Source organism: Dama dama, chromosome 2 (genome assembly GCF_033118175.1).
Source record: "Dama dama isolate Ldn47 chromosome 2, ASM3311817v1, whole genome shotgun sequence".
NCBI lineage: Eukaryota > Metazoa > Chordata > Mammalia > Artiodactyla > Cervidae > Dama > Dama dama.
In genome coordinates, this window is record NC_083682.1 from 18622322 (window position 1) to 18636588 (window position 14267).

The following is a 14267-nucleotide window of genomic DNA, read 5'->3' on the forward strand; positions in this document are numbered from 1 at the left end:
AACAATAAGTAGGGATTCATCTGACCAGCAAGGGACTGAGAAAGGTGTTTCGGGAAGTGGTAAGCAGAGTGTGTGTTGGTGTGTGGAGCAGGAAGCATGAAGACCATACGGGTGGGATGGTACACACAGGGGTCCAGGTCTCAGGGGCCCAGGGTGCTTGTTGGAGGTGTGGTTTTGTCCTGCATTCCTTGGGTGTGACTCAATGGCTGCAGTCTGTAACATGATCAAGTTTGGGTTTAAGAAAGATGACTTTGGCAGCAGTGTGGGGAATGTGCAGGAAGAGGATAAGCCTGGAGTCTGGATGGTAAGTCAGGAGACAGTTATAGCTATGCAGACAGGAAACGAAGAGCATCTGCAATAAGCAGTGGCTGTAGGAGTGGGAAATAGATTTGAGAGGCATTTATGAGGCAGAATCGACAGGGTGGGCAGAAAAATGGTTGTGAAGAATGAGAAAGGTCATTGTCAGGTGTTGATTAAATAGTCAGAGAGTTGCTATTATTCCTGAAGGGAGTAGGTTTGGAAAGAAAAATGATGTGTTAATTTTGGACGCAGTGAATTGGAGCTGCCCAAAAGGTGATTAGTACTGGGGGCTGGGAATTCAATAAAGGGGTTTAATCTGACTAGAAATACAGATTTGAAACTCATCAGCAAACCAAGGGTGAGAACCCTAGGGATATTTTTTTTTTATGGCCAAGGGAAAGCCTGGGTGAGAGAAGCAGGTTGGAGGCTGAATCCTGGAGAAAAGCAGTGTTTAGAGGGTGGAGGAGGCAGAGCTGTCACGAAGGAGAGTGAGAAGAAATGGTCCCTCGGCAGGGACAGAAGACACGGTGGTTGTTGTGCAGTCGATAAGTCATATTCGACTCTTAGTGACCCCGTGGACTGCGTGCTGGCGTGGACTGCAGCGCGCCAGGCTTCCCTGTCCTTCCCCATCTCCCAGAGTTTGCTCAAACTCATGTCCATTGAGTCGGTGATACCATCCGACCATCCCATCCTCTGTGATCCCCTTCTCCTCCTGCTCTCAGTCTTTCCCAGCATCAGGGTCTTTTCCAGTGAGTCGGCTCTTCACGTCAGGTGGCCAAAGTACTAGAGCTTCAGCTTTATCATCAGTCCTTCCAGCGAGTATCACGAAGGAAGGGCTTTATAGGGAAATGTCAGCAGCATTGAGCTTTGCTCAGAGATTGAAAGAGGATGAGGATATTTCACAAATAAATCCAACACTTATAATTAATTAAACGACCTCTGTTAGTTTCCTAGGGCTACCATAGCCAATTTGTCTCACCATCTGAGACAGACTGGCTAAAAACAACAGGAATTTATTTCCTCACAGTTCTGGAGGCTAAAAACTGAAATCCAGGTGTCAGCAGGGCCATGATCCCTCTGAAGGATCCAGAGAATCCTTCCTGGCCTCTCACAGCTTTGGGGACACCTGTGTTCCTGGCTGTGGTGGTACCACTCCAGTCTCTGCCTTTGTCTTCACATGGCTTCTCCTCTGTCTCTCTGCAGCTTCTCTTGTTAAAAGGATACCAGTCATTGGATTTAGGGCTCACTCTAAATTCAGTATGAGATCATCTCAAGATATACCAGTCTTTAGGAAATATAAAAGCAAGTTTAAAAATTCATCTCTATTCTGAAGTTTATTATTCTTTTAGAAAAGAGATTTTTTCACATAGGAAACCACTTGAGAAGAGTACAACACATTATATAAAATGCAAAATTGAATACAGTTGTAAAAATCTAATCATTCTTGAAAGTTTAAATACATGTATAGAAAAACACTGTCCCCTTTCACTACATATGTAAGAGTGAATAAAACATCACACTGTTTGGTTTTGATTCTTCAGGTGGCAGGGCAGAAGGGACCCTCCGCTCAGCTAAAAGTGAAGAGTCTCTTACTTCTCTCCATGCAGTCGATGGTAAGACTAAAGCATCAGTTGTTTTATTCTAGAATGTATTTCATAAACAGATATACTGCTTAATAAATAGGCTGTAGATTATAGTTTCCTAAAAATACTACTGTTGTTGTTTAGTCACTAAGTCATGTCCAACTCTTTGCAACCCCATGGACTGTAGTCCATCAGGCTCCTCTGCCCATGGGCTTTCCCAGGCAAGAATATTGGAGTGGGTTTTCATTTCCTTCTCCAGAGGATCTTCCTGACCCAAGGATCGAACTCATGTGTCCTGTATTAGCAGACAGGTTCTTAACCCCTGAGTCACCAGGGAAGCCTCAAAATACTAGTATCTGCTTAGTATTGTCCATTGATGCTTTAATATGGTGGGCTTCCCTGGTGACTCAGAGGTTAAAGCGTCTGCCTCCAATGCGGGAGACCTGGGTTCAATCCCTGAGTTGGGAAGATCCCCTGGAGAAGGAAATGGCAACCCACTCCAGTATTCTTGCCTGGAGAATCCGTGGACGGAGGAGCCTGGTAGGCTACAGTCCACGGGGTCGCAAAGAGTCGGACACGACTGGGTACTAGTCCTTAATTTCTTCACTTTTGACATGATTGTGATTCAGTTTACATAAAAGTAGGTAAAGTGTTTTAAGTTAACCATTTATGTTTATTAACGCCCAGTAAAAGATGGTGTTAAGAGTATTTCTTTATATTTCAAAATGAGAGCACAGTGCTTGTCACAGAGTATAAAATTAAGCAGTATTGATGTTCAGACCAGTGACCTTTTTTGTCTTGCAAATTTAACGTGACCTTAAATCTCATATATCACTGGTTAGAGATAGCCCTCATTATCTGAGGATGATTTTCTACCAGGAGAAGGCAACTGAAAGTGAATCTGCTTAAAATGGGGACCAACATGTTACGGTTAATAGTACAAAAAGATCTGATTGCAACTTGGACAAAACTAAAAATGTGGAAAATAACTTTTTAAGCTTCCATTTAGCGTAAGTCGGGTTACAGTTGCAGTTCTGTACTAACTTCCAGAATGAACAAAGGTTACATCAGTGCTGACCTGGAAGGAGGCAGAACTTCTTTGACAAAACCAGGCAGCAGGAGATAGGACTTCCCCCACATCAAGACTGGATTGTGTGGGAGGATGGGAAGAAGGCTTTGTTGCAGAAATAATCGAGAGCTGCATTGATTTCCTGCAGACTTTTCTTAATCTGTTGGTTTTCAAATTGTGCTCTTCTGAAGTTTCCCGGAGGTGTCCTCATCCCGGTCAACTTTCTCATCCTCATTTATAACTTCTAACTGCCAGGTCCCTATTGACCCATGGCTCTACTAGGGATTCAACAAATCCCTGCCTTTCATGTCAGTGGGGTGTCTGCCATCGTCCTGATTTTCTGGGATTTTCCATTTCACTGCAGTTGAGAGTGGTTCTGAAAAATAGTGCAGTGGACTGGCTAAGTGCTTGTAGTGAGGTGAAAATAAAATTTGAGTAGGGATTAATTTTATAAGTGGTCAACACATTAGTGGATGTATTTGTGTTAAGACAGTGTCTCTATATGGTACTTCATCACTATGGGTCATCACTGTAACAGAATAATGAGATTGAGATAGAGGACTTCTCTTACCAGTTGGATGTTTAGCAATATCATAAAATAAGGTAATATTATTACCACTCTTAAGGCCTCTGCCTGACAAGCTTAAAGCCTGTTCTTGTTGAAGAAAAAAATAAAATTATTTTTAAATATCTGAAAGGGATACATTACTAAATATAAAATCATACTTTACTAAATATAAATACTTTTTTTGAGAAGTTCAATTTTGTAGAAATGTGGGTATGAGGATATTTCCCCACAAAAACAAAAGAATAAAGCAAAAAAAAAAAAAAGCCCTCTTTCTGTTGCCTATCCGAAGTACCACTTAAAGTGAGTAGTTGTACCTCACAAGTCATGTGTGAAGTCAGTGATAAAACAAGACAAAAAGAAATGAAAAACTTGCCCAAAGTCACAAGAGTCCATGTTACAATTGGTAACAGAATCTAAGAGTTCTGAGTCCTTTTTCCTATGGAAACCATCCAATGCATCCTGCCTCTGATGGTATCGAGTGAGTCTGTTATTGAGTGTTTGCTTTGGGGGTTCCATCTGTGCACCCCAAGAGACGGTTGCGTTTCCTTACTGTATGTAGTGCATCTCTGCTGTACTAAGTAGTTGACTCATAGGGCACCGTGTGTCCTGGGACATTCATATTCTGACACTGCTACCCATTTTTGCCAGGCGACTCCAAGCTGTTCCGACCCAGAAGACCCAGATCTAGCAGTGATGCCCTGAGCGCCTCTTTTAATGGCGAGATGCTGGGGAACCGCTGCAACTCCTATGACAACCTGCCCCACAACGGAAGTGAGGAGGAAGTCGGGCTGCTGCACATTCCGGCTCTTGTGTCTCCGCACTCAGCTGAGGATGTTGACTTGAGCCCACCAGACATTGGAGTAGCCAGCCTGGATTTTGATCCGATGTCATTTCAGTGCAGTCCTCCTAAGGCCGAATCAGAATGTCTGGAGAGCGGGGCTTCCTTCTTAGACTCCTTGGGCTACTCCAAGGATAAACAGAGTACCAGTAAGAAGGATACGGAAACAGGCGGTAGCCAGTCACAGACTCCAGGAAGCACTGCAAGTTCTGAACCTGTGTCTCCTCTTCAGGAGAAGCTGAGTCCATTCTTCACCCTGGACTTGAGCCCAACTGAAGAGAAAGCATCAAAGCCATCCTCGTTCACCGAAAAGGTCGTCTATGCTTTCTCTCCAAAGATTGGACGGAAGATAAGCAAATCACCCTCTCTGAACATATCCGAGCCCATTTCAGTGACCCTTCCCGCCCGGGTGTCAGAAGTCATCGGCCCCGTCGCAAACACGGCAGCTCAAAATGCACCTTCTGTAGCCTGGAACAAAAGTGGTGAAGAAAGTGATATCATAAATAGATCCCCCACCCAGGTAGTAAAGAGAAAAGCAAACGAGAGAGAGGCCCAGGAAGGGTGTGAGTGTGAAGCCCAGCCCCCGGAGCAGGGGGCTGCCGCAGACGTAGACTCACCAGGAAAGGAGGAGCCTGCCTCAAGCAGTCAGAGTAAGGCTGTACCTTCTGGACAGACTCAGACAGGTACCATTTGTTTTCCTCCATTCTTGCTTTAAGCTAAGCGGGATCTTCCACCAACTGTGCCTTTTAGGAGAGAAATTGACTCCACAGCTAGCCTTTTATCAAAGAGAATGTTTTCTTCTAGGTGGTGCTGATGACTCAAAGCCCTAAATTAAAGTCAGCCAAAACATCCCCCAAAGGGCCAGCAGTCCTACTTCAGGTCTTGATAAAGTGCTCTTGTCCAGTCAGAATTCCTGGATGATTTTTGCACAGCTTCATAGCTCTTGATTCTGATTTCTCTTCTGATAAAATTATCAGTATTATAGCCTTACACGTTAACTAGCCAGCCTACACCATCAAATGTAAAAAAGTATTCTTAATAACATTCTGCAAGCACTTGAAGCTTGTTTGCTAAGCAGTCTTTTCTGAGCCGGATGAGGGACCGGCTCCCCGCCTCGCCCATCTCTGTAGCAACCCAGAGGAGACTGCAGTCTTAAACACTTTCTGGTTTAGTTTTCCTTCTGAACCAGATGTGTTTTCTGCAGTGTTTGCATGTGGGATAGAAGATTGCGGATGGCCATTTTGAAATACGGAAGGCATTTTTTTTTTTTAGTGATCAAATGGGGGAATGTTTGGCTTTCCATGTAGGATAACACAAGCTACCTTTTCACTTTCTTTTTTCCCAATTTCCCCCCAGGAGCAGACACACATGATCCCCCTCAGGATTCCGTTCCTGTAAGCTCAGTCTCTCTTATCCCACCGCCACCGCCTCCGAAAAATGTGGCACGCCTGCTGGCACTGGCGTTAGCAGAGTCTGCACAGCAGGCCTCCACCCAGTCACTGAAGAGGCCAGGCACGTGCCCGGCGGCCTGTGCACACTGCGGGGACGTAGCGGTGGCCGCAGCCGAGGACAGATCGCCTGCTCCCTACTCTAGCATTATTCTCGAGAAAGCCTATTTCCAAACCGACAGGCCAGCAGAGCAGCCCCACCTCCAGAACAAGGGCCCTGGGCACGGTGACCAGCCAGTGCCAGACACAGCAGCTGCCAGGGACTATACCCATTCCAGCGCCACGGACTCCACGGGGCAGTCCCCCCCGGCAGACCTACCAGGCGATCAGCCACATCGAATCTATCTATCTGGGGACCCAGAGAAGGCCAGAGTCACTTCCGTTCCCTTGACAGACTCAAACTCTGATGATCTCATCACTTTCCCTGAAGACCAGTCTGTGAAGACCAGTGGGCCGACCGTCTCCTTTGTGGAACAGGATCAGCTCCATTTCTACAGTGGGGATGAGCCTCCTTCTTACCTTGGTGCAAGCGTGGATAAGCCCCATCACCCTTCAGAACTTGCAGACAGAAGTCCCGCCCCTTCTCATTTGCCTAGGGACAAAATCTGCCCTCCTTCCGGGTCCCCCGAAGAGAACACCAGCACAGCCCCCCTGGCGTATGTGACGCATGCTCCAGCAGCGGCCATAGCGAGCGCCAGCGAAGCCAGCTGGGAGGTGGCGGAACAGCCCAGCGCAGTGGAGTATGTAACCGCCACCCTTCAGCGTGCTCAACGAGCCAGCCGTCCCCTACCCCTACCTCCTTCCCAGAGACCCGCAGAGCAGCCCCCGGTCCTGGGGCAGGTACAGACCACAGCCAGTATAGGACTAACCAATCCCCACAAGGTAAGAAGTGGGGCGGGTCAGTGGCATGCAGTGTTTTTCCAAAGGTGTGCCACTCTCCATCAGGGTGTGCCGTTACCTCGAATGAGACCTGACATCTCTTTTTAAGTCCTATGGCAGATTTCCATGAAATACTTCCTGGTTGAGATTAGGATCCGCCTTTACCTTGATGCTGGCTTTTCTCTGAAAAAGCAGCAGCTTCTCCGTGGCTGTGGTTTAACTATACCCTCTCCTTTTATAAAGAGATTGTGAGCGCACGAGTCCAGCTGGCCCTTGGCTGTCAGAGTTGTGGGGTTTTCCTGGCTCCCTCACTGATTCAGTGTGACTCTGGGCAAGTTGTCCAACCATCTCTGCCAGTTTTTCATGTCTGCATAACCAAAGTGCTATAGTCTCAGGACATTTGGAAGACTTTATGCCTTACCAACTTTCTAGAAATATCAGAGATGACAGTGTCTTAGAACTTTTTGTTTTTTCAAAAAGCATTAGCTAGCACACTGTTGAATAGTCAAGCACCTGTTTTGATGCAAGAATGTTATATGCAGACTGTGAAGGTTTTTTGTCGTTGCCTTGGACTAAAAGGACTTCATTTTCTAGTCCTCTATGGAAGATGCTATTTCCAGCCATTTGTTTCTCAAGGGCAGAGTGTCTGCAGCCTTGCAGTGAGAACCATGTTTGTCTTCTGCTGCCACAGACCCACTGGAGGGGGAGGGAGAGGCGGGGGCTGTGTTGAATGCCACCTGGACGTGTCCCTTCCTGTCCCTCCCTGGCCTGGGGGCTGAAAACTGCCCACTGGGGGGTGGGTGTCACTTCAGAACACTCTTCAGGTAGAACCAGCACTGCTTGTTTCACAGAATGTTCTTGGTGTTGAGACTGAGCTGCACAGATAGACCGGGTATGTGTTTTCAAGCCTAGTGGTCTTTTAAGCAAATCAGATCTGTCATGGTCCACCCCATCTCTTGAAAACCCATCTTAAATGAGAACAGCTCTGCAAAGATGGGCTGGCTGCCTCACCAGGTGGCCACACAGGCCTGCCTTATTTTCCTGACTGTAGGGACAGGTAGGCCTCTGCCCTGTCCAGCACCTCTGCACAGCTTGGGAAATTTCCAGCTGCTGCCCACATGGCCTCAGCTTGTGAGTTATGAATTCAGTAATGTTTGATTCCATAGAGGGAAGCATAAAAAAACACTCACAGTACTATCATCTTTCAACAGGTTCAAGGAGCAGTTCCGGCTCCAGAGAGGCCATCCGAACTCAGGGGCCTGGGTGACCCTGCACCTGTCCTGGTTGGGGATGGCGGGGCCGCTGCACAGTGCCCAGCCTCTGCTCCAGCTCCCCAGCCCGTCCTTCCTGAAAAGGTACGGGAAGGCGCCAGGGCGCCCGCGCTGCACCTGCGCGCTGAGTCTGTGCCCGCGCACGCCTCCTGTGGCTTCCCCACCCCGGCGCCCCCCGCCAGGACCATGGAGAGCAGACTGGCTGCGGCCCTCCACTCGGGCAGCGCAGACGGGGCGGGCAGCGCCGGGTACCACTCCTTCGTTGCCGCTGCCTCTGCGGAAGAGGCCTTGCCTTTGCCCCTCCCCGTCCCACAAGCCAAGCACGCCTCTCTGAAGACTGCTTACTCCACGTTCGCCAGGCCCGACCTCACCACGGAGCCCTTCGGTCCGGAAAACTGTCTGCATTTCAGTATGACCCCAAACTGCCAGTTCCGCCCCCAGAGCGTGCCACCCCATCACGGGAAAGCGGAGCCGCACCCGGTGTACGCGTCCAGGTCGGAGCCACCAGCCTCCATGGGTCCCCGGTACAACACGTACGTGGCCCCCGGGAGAAGCGTGTCTGGACACCACCCGAAGCCATGCAGCCGGGCCGAGTATGTGTCCTCGCTGAGCTCGTCCGTCAGGGGCGGCTGCTACCCCGAAGACATGCCGCCGTACCCCACCATCCGCCGGGTGCAGTCTCTGCACGCGCCTCCGTCCTCCATGATCCGCTCTGTCCCCATCTCCAGGACTGAGGTGCCCCCAGATGAGGAGCCCGCCTACTGCCCACGACCCCTGTACCAGTATAAGCCATATCAGTCGTCCCAGGCCCGCTCGGACTACCACGTCACTCAGCTGCAGCCTTACTTCGAGAACGGCCGGGTGCACTACCGGTACAGCCCCTACGCCAGCTCGGCCGGTTCCTACTACAGCCCCGACGGCGCCCTGTGCGACGTGGATGCCTACGGCACGGTGCAGCTGCGGCCCCTGCACCGCCTGCCCGGCCGCGACCTGGCCTTCCTCGCCCCGCGGCTGCAGGGCAAGAGTGTGTACACGTTAGCCGGGGGGGCGGCCGTGCGCCCCCGGCCCAGCGTGGCCAGCTACTTCCCGGCCAGTGACCACAGCGTGGTCCATATGCCCCCGGTGGCCGACGCGAAGCACGCGTACGCCTCGTGGGACCTGGAGGACCTGGAGAAGTACCGCCTGCAGTCCATCCGCAGGGAGAGCCGCGCGCGGCAGAAGGCCAAGGGGCCCGTGGTGTCCCAGTACGACAACATGAGCCCGGCCGGCGCGCCGGACGACCTGGGCGGCATCTATGTCATCCACCTGCGCAGCAAGTCGGATCCTGGGAAAACTGGACTCCTCTCGGTGGCCGAGGGCAAGGAGGGGCGGCACCCGGCCAAGGCCCTGAGCCCCGAGGGGGAGGACCGCTTCTACCGGAAGCACGCGGAGCCGGAGCTGGAGCGAGCGCCCCACCACCAGGGCGGGTACGGCAACGGGCAGCCGGAGAAGCCGTGCCTCCCCCAGAAGCAGAGCAGCGTCAGGAACCGAAAGCTGCATGACGCGGGCTGCAGCCTCCCCGAGCACAGGCCGCATCAGGAAGCAAGCCATAGGCAGCTGTGCGACCCGAAGAACGGACCCCCTTTCCCCCAGGGAGCCGGCCCGCTAGACTACGGGCCCAAAGGGCTTCCAGACCCTGCCGAGCCGGTCAGCTACCTTAACTCTGGAGGGAAGTACGTGCCGTCGGGGCCGGAGTCTTTAAGACCGAGCCACAAAGAGGTGCGGCTCCCCAAGGAGCTGGAGCGGCCCCGGGCCCGGCAGCCCCCGGCCGCAGAGAAGCACCCCAGAGACTGCTACCAGGAGGAGGAGCACCTGCCGCAGTCCGCGCTCCCGCCGCCTAAGCCAGAGAGGAGTCACAGCCTCAAACTGCACCACCCCCAGAGCGTGGACAGGGACGCCGGCGTGCGGTACCACCACCACACCCACGGCAGGCGCCCGGGCCGGGGGGCTGCCGGGCCCCAGTGCGATAACCTGGAGGGCTACCACTCCCCGCCCCAGCACCAGCGAGGGGGCTTCGGAGCAGCAGCAATGGGCCCGTACATGCCCCCCGGCTTCCCCCACCCCCAGAGCAGGACATACGCCACAGCTCTGGGGCAGGGCGCCTTCCTGCCCACAGAGCTGGCCTTGCAGCCTCCTGAAACGCAGGTCCATGCAGAATGAGCCCTGGGAGCAATAGAGTTGACGCAGCCTCTGCTGGACAGTGGACTGTTCTATTTTTTTTTTCAGTAACCAAAAAAAAAAAGCTACAAACCGCCCCCCCCCCCACCACATTAAAAAAATAAGAAGAAAACAAATCACCATCTTTTTTCCCCCTCCCCAGTTTCATCACCACCTCTTCCACCTACAGACTGTGTCATTTTTGTCATTTAAAGATCTGAACGATTGTGAAGCACTGTGTTGAAAACCTAGTAAAGAAATTTGTTACAGACCGTACTTGCCACATAGGGCTGGTTTGTAAGAGCCTGAGGACTGCCTTTAATGGAATTTGAGTTTGACCTCATCCTTTCTAGCATTTGCTGCGTCCTGCAGAGCAGCTGACACCCACTTCCTGAAGGTCTTGTGTGCCCTGTCCTGTCCTATTCCCACTGCTTTCCCAGTAGCCACGGCCTTGCCCAGAGGGTCACCTATTTTCCTTGTCAGGTCATACCCCCTGTCTTAGAAGGGGCTGTGTGTTAAATTAGAGTGGAGAGAAACTTCTCTCTGAGCCTTCACATAAGACCATTATTGGACATTTAACAAATTATAGCCAAAAAAGAAAAAAGGAATTAGGACTTGAAGCATTTAATAGTCATTACAAAATATCAGACCCATTTGATTCAGGCTGAACCATGCCTTTCTCCTGGTTGCTCCAAACACTTCAGTGAACAGGCTCATCCCACTAAAGAAACTTCTTAGGTGGAAGTCGGTGACCTTCGTTAGCACCAGAAAATGACATCAGTGGTTCTAAGCTGCTGCCTGTCTTCAGTTTTTTTTTTTTTTTCCTCCATAGTATTTGATAAATTGTGATCCTAGTGAAGTATTTCACACCATTTGTTTTCCTAAAGCAGTTTCTTTTTTTCCCCCTCATTTAAAAAACAATGGAAAACCAGCATGGTTTGCCTGGATAAACACACATACTGTCACATGATTGTAAATTCACATGTTAATTTGTTTCTAAACCAGGTGTCCTGGGAATTCTTACAGTAGCTACAGGTTATTATTACCTGTTAGTAAACTGAGCATTCTGCAATAACCCGTAGCACGGCCCATTTGACTGCTGGAATTCTGGGCAGTGACCCTTTAGGTCCCGAGGAATTACAGTGTTGTGTCTTCCCTCTGTCCCTGGGCGATTGCAGTCTTAACTGTAATTGCCATCCACACCAGCATTTCAGGTTCACGCTGCAGACATGTCAAACATGTTCCATACCCAGGACTTTCTTTTGAAAGTTTGCATTCCATTTTCTCAACCCACCCCACCACGAACGCCAGACCAGAAGGCAGTCCTGTATTTATAAAACGAGTTGAGATAATCATGTCATTCCATGGCTCTTAATAATACTTGATTTTTATACATTCACATGTTTTAAATGCTCAAGTTTGTAGAAGACACTAGGAGAATCCCATTCCATTTACTGGATGGTTGCTGCTCTGGCTTTTTAAAACTTGGAACTAACGTTTATTTAGAGCAAAGAAAAATCTTTTAAGAGGCTAAATTGATGCTGCTATTATTGCTGTGAAATTGTATAAAGATTAGGATTCATGCCAGTTTTTTTAAATCTAAAAAACCATGTGATTGCATTTTAAGGGTTTATATTTAGAAAAAGAAAATAAAGTTTTAAGAGCAACACATCTACTTATTAATATATGTGGAAATACTCTGTTAGGTGTTCTTTTGTTCCCCCAGAATTGATCAGAGAGATTCAATAAAGATCATGGAGGAAATCCTGAAATTATAGAAAAGGTCTGTGAAATTCAGGCCTCAGTACAGACCCTCCTGGTCTGTAGTCCCAGTGCTAGGGAACCTGATAGGATACTTCCGTTTAGCACACACATCAGGATCTCCGTGCAGGAATTTGCTCTTTGGTGAACATGCAGCACTAATTTTTTTTTCCAACCATTACCATCTTTTTGTCAGTAGGCGACTGATGGCCGCTTTGAGGGAAGACAAGCCGTCTGAGCTCTCACAGGCAGCCCGGAGATTAGAGAAAGGAACTGGTGTGGCCCCGAGACACAGATGGCTTTAGGAGCTGAGAGCCTAGAAAGATGTGGCTGAAGTCTGTCCAGTGTTCATATCTGTGGATTGGTCACACACACTGTTTATTCCTGAAACTAAAGTCTATTTTATAAACACTAAGGTTAATTCTTTAAAGCAGTTACTTTGTTAATGTCCTATGGGTTTGGAAATATCAGGTACATATTTTGAATACAGAAAAATGGCTCAAATTCCTGGTAAAAGTGTGAAACACAATTTAGCATTGTTTCACCGAGTCTAGATCCAGCCTTAACGTTGGGTGCAGTTACTGAAGGACTTCGCCTGCATCCTTCCCTTTCTAGTTATCGCAGGTAGGTGGCAGGTCACTGTGAGCCAGCTTACCTCAGCACAGTTCACCTTGTTAGTGTATGACGTCACAGACTGAGTAACCAGGTGTCAGCACTTTGACACGTTGACGTGGAGCCTACGATCAAGGAAACGGAGCTGCCTTACTCGTGAAACCCAGAATTTTAATTCTGTTGGTGTTTTCACAGCCATGTCTCCAGATTTTATCCTTTTGTTTGGCAAAATTCTGATGCCACAGCTTGGTTTGATTGAAATAAATATTCCCTGGATGTCTCATCAGGGACTCTGCTGACAGCCCCAGAGATGCCACCTCCTTCCAGTAGATTTCATCTGAGCCTTATCGACAGCTCACTGTCTTCAGTTTCCTTCTAAAAACATGAAAGTCCCTGGGACGGTCCCAAAGACAGGGCCTGCACATTTTTATAATGGCAAAGCATCTTTTTAAAAAGGTCAGGTTGAAATATCTAGGAATAATCCTGTAAAGAAGAGGGACCATTAAAATGAGCAGAGACAGACTAGGTCATTACCACACCTGAAGCAGCAATAGATGTATACAGTGTAAATTTGAAATCCGCCCTTTAGTTTAAAAAAAAGGAGCCTGCGAAGTCCATTTATCTGTTCCCAGCCCCGTCAGTCACCCATCCAATATGTTGGCAGAGTATCGTCTGAGCAGTGTGTGTAAGGAGTAATAATGAAAGCAAAAGTATGTCAGAAAGTTACTTCCAAATGGTTAGAGGCATGTGACTTTTAGTACTGTGTGTTAACGGAATGTCAGGAATGGTATATTTTAACTGTGTGCAAGATAATGTCAGTGTGCACAGAGGGTCTTTTTTTCCTTTTTTGATTAGTGCTGTTAGTGTTCAAAGAATAAAAATGGTTGTTTTACCGTTTAGATTCCAAGATAGCAAAATCTGATTTTTCAACCATGACCTGCATGAGAGAAGCATCCTAGGAAGTCTTAGCTCATACTTCTGAGTTCTTAACTTTAATTTATATAGTGTTTTTTTTTATGTTTTAATATTTTTGTGAACTGGTGTAAATTGTTGATGCATATAAGCTTGTGTATTTTTGTAAATAGTTTGTGATTTATTTCTTGACCCATATGTAAATATTTAGAGTCTCATTTCTTCAAAGCTTATTTGAAGCTGAGTTGTGGGTTTGGGGTTTTGTTCGTTTGTTCCTTTGTTTGTTTTGGTTGGGGTGGGGGGCGGGGAGAGAAGGGATTTTGTATTCTGATAATCCAGATGGAGATATCTTGTGGTTTAAAGCAAATGTCCCACTGAAAGCAATTCAAATATCAAGAAAATTATTTCAGGTTAAAACACACTTCCTGTGTATGTGTTTGCTTTCTAAACCTAATGTGAGTTATAACAAAGTAGATGGGTAATCAGGGGTAATCGGGGCTATTCTGGCCAAAAGATGAGTGTTTGCATGACATAAGTTGTTATACCAAAAAAATACTTTATTTGAGGGAAGGGGTTTAATATCTCCTGTTTTCATCTTTCACAGTAGGCTGTCTGGCTGAATTTTTTCCCAGGTCAGACAGTATCAGGTCAGAGCAGACCTTGGCCTGCTCTGCAGGGTCTGTGCAGACCTGCTGCTGGTCGGGCTGCCTGCAGTCATCTGTGCACTGGGCCGCCTCCTGGCTCCCAAGCTTACAGGAGAGGGAGCTAGCTTCTTAGGGTTCTCCAGATTGGGGTTCTGTATACAGCCACTTCTCAAGATTCCCACAAAG

At 48.5% G+C, this 14267-nt stretch overlaps 1 protein-coding gene across 6 annotated transcripts in view; it reads left to right on the plus strand.

Moving 5' to 3' along the window:
- ARHGAP32 (Rho GTPase activating protein 32) overlaps window positions 1–13858 on the plus strand; it is a 191520-nt gene extending 177662 nt beyond the window's left edge. For all 6 annotated transcript variants that reach the window (XM_061166684.1, XM_061166693.1, XM_061166721.1 and 3 more), the window contains 4 exons: window positions 1842–1913; window positions 4169–5041; window positions 5715–6688; window positions 7897–13858. In XM_061166684.1, coding sequence (XP_061022667.1) covers window positions 1842–1913; window positions 4169–5041; window positions 5715–6688; window positions 7897–10155 — 4178 coding nt within the window. In that variant the 3' untranslated portion in view covers window positions 10156–13858. The remainder of the gene's footprint in view (window positions 1–1841; window positions 1914–4168; window positions 5042–5714; window positions 6689–7896) is intronic.
- Window positions 13859–14267: the final 409 nt, after the last annotated feature.